This window comes from Haliotis asinina, chromosome 12 (genome assembly GCF_037392515.1).
Source record: "Haliotis asinina isolate JCU_RB_2024 chromosome 12, JCU_Hal_asi_v2, whole genome shotgun sequence".
NCBI classification, from domain to species: Eukaryota; Metazoa; Mollusca; class Gastropoda; order Lepetellida; family Haliotidae; genus Haliotis; species Haliotis asinina.
The window spans coordinates 44,281,232-44,291,335 of record NC_090291.1 but is presented as its reverse complement, the minus strand read 5'-3'; the positions used below and the strand labels follow the sequence as shown (position 1 = coordinate 44,291,335).

General features: G+C 36.6%; 2 protein-coding genes across 2 annotated transcripts; one reads left to right on the top strand and one right to left on the bottom strand.

Moving 5' to 3' along the window:
* The first annotated feature begins 1,648 nt into the window (after window positions 1-1,648).
* On the top strand, window positions 1,649-5,757 carry LOC137257523 (nuclear apoptosis-inducing factor 1-like). Its single transcript, XM_067794849.1, has 4 exons — window positions 1,649-1,832; window positions 3,164-3,265; window positions 3,668-3,812; window positions 4,200-5,757. The coding sequence occupies exons 1-4, from the start codon at window positions 1,649-1,651 to the stop codon at window positions 4,519-4,521; spliced, it is 753 nt and encodes a 250-aa protein (XP_067650950.1). The 3' UTR covers window positions 4,522-5,757.
* Window positions 4,175-8,253, bottom strand: LOC137258824 (putative nuclease HARBI1). Its single transcript, XM_067796518.1, has 4 exons — window positions 7,342-8,253; window positions 6,899-7,007; window positions 5,749-5,917; window positions 4,175-4,428 (listed from the first exon to the last, which is right to left on the bottom strand). The coding sequence occupies exons 1-3, from the start codon at window positions 8,058-8,060 to the stop codon at window positions 5,750-5,752; spliced, it is 996 nt and encodes a 331-aa protein (XP_067652619.1). The 5' UTR covers window positions 8,061-8,253; the 3' UTR covers window positions 4,175-4,428; window position 5,749.
* Window positions 8,254-10,104: the final 1,851 nt, after the last annotated feature.

Here is a 10,104-nt window from a genome sequence, read left to right as displayed (position 1 = left end):
CAGCTGCGGGCGAGGTTGATGATGCTGTCTATGGTGAGGTGGGTGTCCAAGTCATCTATCCTGTTGGCTAACTTGCTGCGAAGGATGTCCAGGGCTTCTTCTAGTGGGATGTTGGTGAAGAGGTCCACGACGTCGTAGCTGACCATGGTGGTCTGTACCCCATTCTCAATCACCTGATGAAGGAGTAAGCATTAACTCCGAAACGTTGTGTTCTCATATAAAGATGTTGACATCCATAAAATCTTCATTCTTATGCATTTCACTTCTAAATGCCCTTCAAAGACTTAGGAGATAAACAGGCACGGGAATATTTCATTTGAAACCTCCGGCTGACGCCGTCGGTTCCAAATGCATTCCCGTGCTTCAAATACTCAATAACACCCGGAAATTGGCCAACACATGATGTTTATCGACATTGTAAGCACAAAAGTAAACCAAAGGGGTTTTAGTGTCTGCACTCGTTTACATCGAATACGGACACAGCAGTGAAGTGTCATCAGCTGGCCGTTTCAGCTGGTTCTCATGGTAGCATTTGGAGTTGCTCATTTGTGACGTCATTCTAACTTTACGTCACAATATGATTTGAATGACGTCACCACTGTTGATGACACAACAAAACAATTGTTTACGTGTCAATACGCGGTGAATAGTTTTCAGTTTCCGGGAATCTAATACCATTTAATCATGTTTTTCAACCAATCAGATTACAGAACACAGTAACTTTTGGTTTACAATATCTAATACATAGATAATACATGTATATAACTCACCAGTGTGTTAGAAGGTTTAATAGGAATCGGCTTCATACTATAAATATGGAGGATTCGAACCTGAGTCATCGGCATGTCAAGTCGACTGACGGCAGCGTGTCTTTCTTATGAGTGAGTGAGTTTAGTTTTACGCCGCACTCAGCAATATTCCAGCTATATGGCGGCGGGCTGTAAATAATCGAGTCTGGACCAGACAATCCAGTGATCAACAACATGAGCATCGATCTACACAACTGGGAACCGATGACATGTGCCAACCAAGTCAGCGAGCCTGACCACTCGATCCCGTTAGTCGCCTCTTACGACAAGCTGAGTCGCCTTTTATGGCAAGCATGCGTTGCTGAAGGCCTATTCTACCTCGGGTCTTTTTTATGAAAAGATAAGAGAATACATCATCATCATCATCATCATCATCATTATCAGGGGCGGTGGGGCAGCCCAGTGCTTATACCTTCTATCCGGATTCGTATCGTATGGCAGCTTTAGTGCCCAATACTTTGGCAATATATCGCAATAACTAAAAGTTCCATATCTCAGGTTGTATGCCAAAACCAGCACTAGTCATTTATAGTCCAGGGGCCGGATTCACCAAACTTCTTAGAATTTTCTTAGTTTTTATGCTTAAGTTTCTTAAGAATTCTTAGCTGAGAATTTATCTTAAGTAGCAATCCACTAAGCCACTAAGCCTAAATCTTAGCTAAGAAATTTAGAAATTCTTAGAATTTTCTTAGCGGTAATCGCTTGGAATTATGGGATGCAAAGTTATGCTAAGAATTTTCTTAGATGACGTATTTGGAATTCCCCGTATCTATTAATAGCACACTTGAACTCTCCTCGCGTGGAGATTGAAAAGAAAATTTACGCAGACGACAATAACAATGTCAATGGACAAGAAAATTACAAGAAAGCCAAACTGGACGGCGGAGCAGACCTTGTTCTTAGCGCGCCTCGTGGAACAGAACAAGGCTGTGTTGCTCGGCCGATTTGGCCCGGGCGTGACATCATCCCGAAAAAAGGAGATCTGGACGGACATTACGAAGCAAATAAATGCCACCTTCACAGGTAAGTGACGATACTTTAAGATATTATCACCTTATGCCCGAAATTGTGAAGTATTTGCCTCCTACGATAATTCACTTATTAATGTATGTTTGTTTGTAATAATGTAAACGTTGAAATAATTGCAAGCTGAAAAAGTGGGATGGCCGATATGTGCTATTTTCGATCACCCATCTCAAAACATAATCGATTACCCATCTCAAAACTTAGACAAGTGGTAACAACATATTGTCTGTGCAGCTTATTATGATCATTTGAAGTAACAGTTGCATACGTGAAATGTTGTGCATTTTCATTTGTAAAAGCTTACAAGTATACGAAAACACACACATATGTAGTAAATACTAGTATGTTCATGGAACTAGCGAGTGGAGTATATATATATTTACAATATTAATTGTTGATCGTTTAATCTGGTTGCATGGTCAATTGTAAAATTTTTCATTACTGAAAATAACAAGAATAAATCAATGTTGATTTGATATGTTGATAATTATTAGTTTTATCTTGGAAGTACAGGTTGATATTCAGGTATTATCCAAGCAGGTAAGATATTTCTACTGTAGGATTTCATGAAAGAATCACACATAAAACATTCCATTTCAACAAAGTGTGAAAGACTCACACATGTATGAGTTTGTTGTCCAAATGTGAAAAACTCACACATTATCATTATATTTTACCCTGTGTCTGTAAGACTCACACATTATGATTTTATTTTACCCAGTGTGAAAGATTCACACAATGACACATTATGATTTTATTTCAAGCAGTGTGAAAGACTCACACATCATGATTTTATTTTAACCAGTGTGAAAGATTCACACATTATGATTTTATTTTAATCAGTGTGAAAGATTCACACATCATGATTTTATTTTAACCAGTGTGAAAGATTCACACATTATGACAAATTTGTTATGTTGTGTTTGCAAGATGTGTCTCATTAATTTATTTGATCAAACACTGACCCCTTTGAGTTATTGTTCCTCATCTTGACTCCCTTAAAGCTTTTGAATGGCAGTCCATTATATGGAGTTGGTTCAATTCCAACCGAAGGCATACACAGAGTCAGTGTTTATTTGTTCCTTAAGTTACTATTAACAGTGCTATGTTGAAATAGCACTAATTTTCTGTAATGTGACTAATTTTGGTTTGCTGAATTGGGCTCTTTTCATACACACCCTTACAATGAACCTGTGTTAATGCCATAACTGGGATTACAATAACTTTAGATCATGAAATTAATAAAGTAAATTTATTGCAAATGTATATATTTGATGTAATATTTTTTATTCAAAACATTTAATGGAATATATTTGTCCTTTTCCCAGGATGTGTTAGAACTAGCGAGGAGGTGGAGAAGAAGTGGTACAACACTCAGGCCAAGTCAAAATATGACATCGCAGCATACAAGAAAGGGGCTGCATCTACAGGTGAGAGTTCAAATGTAGATTTAGGATCTAAACTAACAGATTTTTGTCAATCTGTTGTTCATGAGAAGTGATTATTTTGAAGAAGAATAAAAAGAGTAATAATTACTGATTTTCATATTAATGATTGAATGATGTATGATTATCTGGGCAATGTCATATCACGTTTGTACTAATGTAACATCAATTACACCTTCTTAAAATAAAGTGCTATGGATAAATGACACTTGTAAGTGTGCAATATTAGGCTGTTTACAGGCAATTTCATTTTAAGTTGTACAAAACCCCAACAACATTAATACCACCCAAACTCATAGAAAATATGTTGAATAACACCTCCTCCTGAAAAATATGATTGATTATTGATCAATGTATGGTGAACCATGTAGTGTCTGTACATTGTAGGTGGTGGACCATCGCCATTCCCACTGTTAAATGAAACAGCTGAGGTTGTGTGGGACATTCTGGGGAAGGACAATGTGTGCATATCAGGAATCCCTGAGTCAATGGATTCAACTTTACTCCAGATTCAGGATTCTGCTGAGTCAAGGTTTATCAAAATGTTATGCTTTATTGTTTGTCGTAATACCTACAATGAAATTAGGTTCATCACATTCTAAATATTCTTGCCATAGCATAAGGTCTCACGCAAAATCAAGGAAATCACTAAGAGTATTAATAACAAATTTCATTTTTAAAATAACTCCAGAAAAAAATGATATTTATCCATTGAGTTTCATTAACTTGTCATTTTTATAATTTACATAGTGTTTTATACATGAAACAATTCAAAAAGCGATGCCAGCTAAGTCTTACCACCTACATGAAAAGACCATTAGGCTTGACCTACTAAAAAATCAAATATGTGTATAAATAATTGCTGTTCAATTTTGACCAGATTACAAGTCAAGCTGATTATATTTCATTTTAATTTCAGTGATGCCATGACATTGTTAAACATACAGTCGCTGCCAGGTGTGGAGGGGTCTTTTCATGTTGTCGACAGTGTGGCAGATGTGGCAGATGTGGCATTTACTCCAAGTACACCTGTAGATGCTTCAGCGACTCCAGTCAGGCCTACAGAGAAAGTCTCTTCACGAAGTAGAGAAAGATTTGCTCCACCATCAAGACCATCCCATGTTCCATCTTGCAGTGAATGTGATGAGCTGCATCACAAAAAAATGAAATTGGAAATAGAAGTTCTGGAACTCAAAAAGAAAGTAATGGAACATAAACTAAGGAAAATTATGGAAGAGTAGCAGTTTTGAAGTTGTTTCATAGGGGTGTCACAATACGTATGTATAACAATGTTAAGGTCACAATATGATACATATTGCGATACAACAAATTCACGCCATAGTAAGGAAGTCTGCTAAAAGCAGGATGGAAATCTGAGACACTAATAATTTCTTGTGACAGTCATCATAGTTTTGCATATGTTTTCAGAAAACTTTCATTCAATCTGAAATAAAGTCACAAAATTCTAGCTACATCTATATATCGGAGCGGTCTAGAAAAATTTTACTACTAACATTTTGATGGAGATCCATATAGTGTAAAATTTGATTTGATGAAGTTGTAAAATAGGAATTGGTACAGTCAAGCAATTATCACTTTTTGAATTGTCAATAAAACTGTTCCGATGCATTTACTTATTGCGACACCCCTATTGTTTCATATTACATATATTATGGTACTCTCTTTGCTGCAATGATACCATGGTCTGAGGATCTGACTGCTCTGCCTTCTCAAGCCTTTAAATCCATCATGGCTTTTATAACCTGTACATACCAATAAGAGTAGGTTATTTGACTTGAGCCAATCTTTTCTACATATGTCAAGTAATGGTTAAAACTGTTGTTTGTTGTGGTTAAATATTGGGGCTGAGATGTGAATCGTAAAATCATTTACCAAATCTGAATAAAAACAGTACCATATGTAGAAGCTGACAAAAATATTTGTTACGTTATTGTTCTTGCAAATACTTTCTAAAAGTTGACAAATCTATGATATTAACTCTTCCTAATTACCGGTATACTTCATCTGATTTACTTATGTTACAGTTGCTGGATGAATCAGGACTCACGACTTGAGCATTTATAATCAAAAATATATTTTATGTGAATGTATATTTCAATTTTAATTCAAACTACCTGGATTATTAAGATTTTAATGGCTTCATGCCTGTCTTTAAGTAGATATTGATTGATAATCCCTCACATGTTGGGTACTCATCCCAACATAATGTCTACTTGTTCCAGTTGTGTACTTTACAAGTCACCCCTAAAAGTTGAAATGTATCTAAATAAGTATGATGTCATTTCTTTTAAGTGCATTTGAATTCATTTATGAAAATTCTCTCTATTAATGCATTCAGTTTAAACTAATTCTTATAGTTTTAAGTGATATTTAAATTACAGTGATATTAATTTGCTACTAAATCTGTTACTGTCATGTTGGTGACAATGTCAGATAATTTGTCTTACACTAGAAGTGAGTGTTGGCAAAGTGATCCCTGTAAATGAGGTTATGACCAGACAATGGTGGAAGAGTTTGTGGCTGGTCGTCCTCGTCTGGCTCCATCGATTCACCATCAGGCAAGGGAATGTTCCTCATCTTGCATATGTTGTGCAACACAGCACAAGATGTGATGACCTGTTGGGAAAATTAAATTAAACATGTTATGCAAAAAAAGGCCAACTGATTTAATAATTTGTGTATCTTCAGATTGCATTACATTTATCTTGCTTTGTTCACAATGAGGCATGGCATTCAGCTGTGACAGGTACTTTTGGCGAATTTCATTAGATTTTGTACATTGCATAAAAACATGGTATTTATCTTCAATCGCTCCAAAACTAGTTTACACAGATAGAACTAGTTACATCACTGTCTTTGAGTCTCCTTCAGATGCATATGATCCATGTTATTAATTATCATTGACAATTCACTAATACCTATATAAGTAAAAACCAATTTTGAAAATGCATAAGCTACCTATCATATTTAAGCACTAACTTAATATTATTATCATAATTGTTAATTGCTAGATGTAACTTCAGTGTGTGTGTGTGTGTGTGTGTGTGTGTGTGTGTGTGTGTGCGTGTGTGTGTGTGTGTGTGCGCACACGTGCTTATATGTGCGTGAAAATATGTATTGTATATTTTATTGTTGTTAAAAAATGTTCTCAATCATGCCACAGTGGAATAAACCCACTTTAGCACGACCCGCTGCCTTGGTCATAACTTGAGTTGATAAGCACATGCTGCTGAATGGTTCAATTGAAGACAATCTTTCTTGATGATTGCAAAATGATATAAATGGAGTATTTAAGAACATGTATATGTAGACATATGTAACACATATATCTTAATACTTACAGACATGCACAGGCATGGAAGTGCACACACTTTCACAAACACACACACATGCAAGAACTGCTTTAAATAATTTTATTGAAACATAAATATTTTTTTTAACTGTAATTATTATGAAAGATTTCTGTCTACTTGTAAACATCTTTATAACATCTTCAAAACAGGTAATTCTTAAGGCATAGTTTCACTAAAAATAACACTGAGTTTACACAGATGAATAACTGCCCTCCACATTTATTATTTTTGTACACATATTTACCTTGCATGTTTTTTGTGGTGATAGTCTAACTTCACCATGCAAAACATGGAAACGGCGTTTCAACTGCCCAATCCCTCTCTCGACTACACTTCGAGTCCTTTTATGAGCTCTGTCAGAAAATCAAATGCAGTGAATAATAATTTAAAATCTGCAACAGCATATTTGTAATTTCTTATTGTCACATAAATGAATAACATGATATTTATGAACATTGATAAATAGTCCATTTAGCCCTGAAATATTCATTAATGGGTACTATCAGTTCAATAAGTACATTGTATTCATGAAGTAAATTAATCATTGAGGATTGTAATTTGTTCCAGGAAAGAAACCTTCACTTTTTTAATGCAACCAAGTTACACTTTTATAGTTTTTTTTGAAAGGGGGCATAACTCTATTCTAGTACCCGATGGAAGTCCTGTCGTTTTCGAGGTTTAGTTTACCTGTTGTATGCTGTCTGAGAGCCGGGATGTGGTTGAAGATAAGGTGTGAGGAGCCAATCTCTACATGGATATCCACTGTCCCCAAGCAAATGGCAGCCGGCAGGCATCACATGGCGTGTAAACAAAGCGCAAACGCCGCTCTCGGTCAGTATGCGCGAGTCATGAGTGGACCCGGGCCATTTCGCTACAACATCGATGATTTGCGAACTGTGGTCAAAGATAACCTGAGTGTTGATGCTGTGGTATTGTTTCCTATTCACATAAGCAGGTTCGTGCTGGGATGGTGCCAGAATCTGAATGTGGGTGCCATCTATCACCCCAACCACTCCGGGAAAATTAGCGATGCCATAGAAACCTAGTTGGTTTCTTCGTATTTCAGCTTGACTGGTAGGAAACGAAATAAACTGTCGAACTATGGCAGGAGCAGACACTGCAGTTATTGTTTGTGTAATGGCCCTACTGACTGACGACTGTGAAACTCCAATATGATCAGCATTACACAGCTGCATCTTCCCAGTGGCCAAGTATCGCAGCGTCAACAGAACTTTTTCTGTAGCCGATAAGGGATTGCTTCTTTGTGTCAGAGGTGAAATTTCATTGGAAATCAAACTTACTACAAACTGTATGCCATCTTTGGATAAACGAAATCTTCGTGTCAATTCTTTTTCAGTGTATTTTTCTAAAATGTTGTTTCTATCGGTGCTTGCATTGGCGGCCATCTTTGTTTACTTTAAGAAATTTCTTAAGGGCTTAAGTTACCTATGCATGGTTCTTAGTCTAAGAAAAAATCTTAAGCACTAAGAGGTTTGATGAATACGACTTAAGCAAAATTCTTAGTATTGTAGAGGTTGTTATGGAAACTAAGAATTCTTAGCAGATTTAAGAATTCTTAAGGTTTAAGAAAATTCTAAGAAGTTTGGTGAATCCGGCCCCAGATATCATCGTGTCGACCATACACCGTGAAAATCTCAAGATTGTATACTCGTATACAAATGATTGCATAACGTTTGAGCCAAGTATTGTTCCTTATTGCTTATGTTACTTCGTTTACACATGTGCATTTACTGGTCGAAAAAAACCCCTCCTCTCTATGTGTCGTTATGTGTTAATATAGAAGTGATGCAGACCTGACACCGAGAAAATCTTTGTACCGAATCGTGTGACACCGTGTGGAACCAGCTCCGCTTTGGGACCTATTAAGAAAACACCTTTTTACGAGGTTGAAGAAGTATTTTCGCCGGATCGGCCATAAAACATATCGCGGAGCCTCATTGTTGACAACAACCATCATGTAATCTAATTCCTCTGTAATTCTCAAAGACCTGAAGCAAGTAATTAGCTTAAGTAGAAGTTAGAATTGTGTCGCCTATAGAGACATTGGGATTGCACACGAGTTTCACCATTGCTGCTGTCTCCCTGAGTACAGTCAACCATACGGCGTTCTGAAACGAACTGTGTACGGTTGAAGCTTGTCTTTATGGAAACTCCGTGATGTGAGTACAGTTTGTTTTAATATGAAAAACGGTGTATATCTCATACATAAGTATATACAGTTTAATATGAACAAACTTTATGGATTACAGGTTCTTTTGTTTAGTGAGTGTGACGACGTTTCGATACGGATTCTTGTCCAGTGACAACGTGAGTGACGGTACAGGAATCCGTATGGAAACCAAATAAAATTCGCCAGATAAAGTTTTTATCCTGAAAGTTTGTTCACATTGCACATCTCAACTTCTAATATGCAACTTAATAAAGTTGGCATACAGTTAAGTGTTTAAATTAATATTCAACAATATTAATCATTTACATTTACTATGTATGCAAGCCACTGAATCTGTGTGTGTGTGTGTGTGTGTGTGTGTGTGTGAGTGTGTGTGTGTGTGTGTGTGTGTGAGTGTGTGTGTGTGTGTGTGTGTGTGTGTGTGTGTGTGTGTGTGTGTGAGTGTGTGTGTGTGTGTGTGTGTGTGTGTGTGTGTGTGTGTGTGTGTGTGTGTGTGTGTGTGTGTGTGTGCCTGCGCGCGAACATGCATGTGTATGCGCGTGTGTACGCTTTCGGCGCAAGAGCAACACACCCGTGCCAGTTATACTGAGTCACTTAAGGTTATTTCCATAGAACTACATGTTATTTCAGTGTAGTATAAATAATTTTCATGCAGATAGTGTAGGACGGATCTGTGTGAAACTTGACAGTCAAATGTGAAATCTTTGTTCCTCGCACATAATGTCAGTTGAGTTATCCGACCAGTATTAAACAAATGACATTGATTCTATCAACTTACGTACGGTTCCACCATGCACAATCCCATAGTTCACGGCACTGTGCATGTGTTGATTACATTGTCGCCATTTGACAAGTAAGCAGCAGGTAATTAATCTGAAATTATGTGATTGTAGGGAAGATTATTCCTCACAAATGAGTAACATTTTCAGTTTTCAGTATTTTCACTTGTTGCCAACCATCGAGAAGATGGTCTTGTTATTTTGTAACAATCATAACAAGTGCAATAATCTGACAAAATACCTATTTCTTGTCGTTGAGAAACGTGATCCCCTTTTCAAAGGATATCTGTGAACTAATTTCTTAAATAAATTGATTATTCATATACAGCGCTCGTGTCACAATTGCACTTAATGTGCTCTGTACTTGTATAATGAACTGGTGGCCCTTTTTCTGGAAATAAAGTAGACACTTTCAATGTGCAAAATTTGAAGATGAATTTACGAAAATTTATTTCATGTAAATTGTTTACGTTACACTAA

Bases quoted from the DNA above. Each gene is read 5' to 3' on its own strand.
- LOC137257523 (XM_067794849.1), top strand. From the start codon at position 1,649: ATGTCAATGGACAAGAAAATTACAAGAAAGCCAAACTGGACGGCGGAG. The intron at 3,266-3,667 runs GTGAGAGTTCAA...TGTACATTGTAG, and splicing joins GAAAGGGGCTGCATCTACAG to GTGGTGGACCATCGCCATTC. The intron at 3,813-4,199 runs GTTTATCAAAAT...TTTTAATTTCAG, and splicing joins CAGGATTCTGCTGAGTCAAG to TGATGCCATGACATTGTTAA.
- LOC137258824 (XM_067796518.1), bottom strand. From the start codon at position 8,060: ATGGCCGCCAATGCAAGCACCGATAGAAACAACATTTTAGAAAAATAC. The intron at 7,008-7,341 runs GTAAACTAAACC...ATTTTCTGACAG, and splicing joins TCTCAGACAGCATACAACAG to AGCTCATAAAAGGACTCGAA. The intron at 5,918-6,898 runs GTAAATATGTGT...TTTTCCCAACAG, and splicing joins CACCACAAAAAACATGCAAG to GTCATCACATCTTGTGCTGT.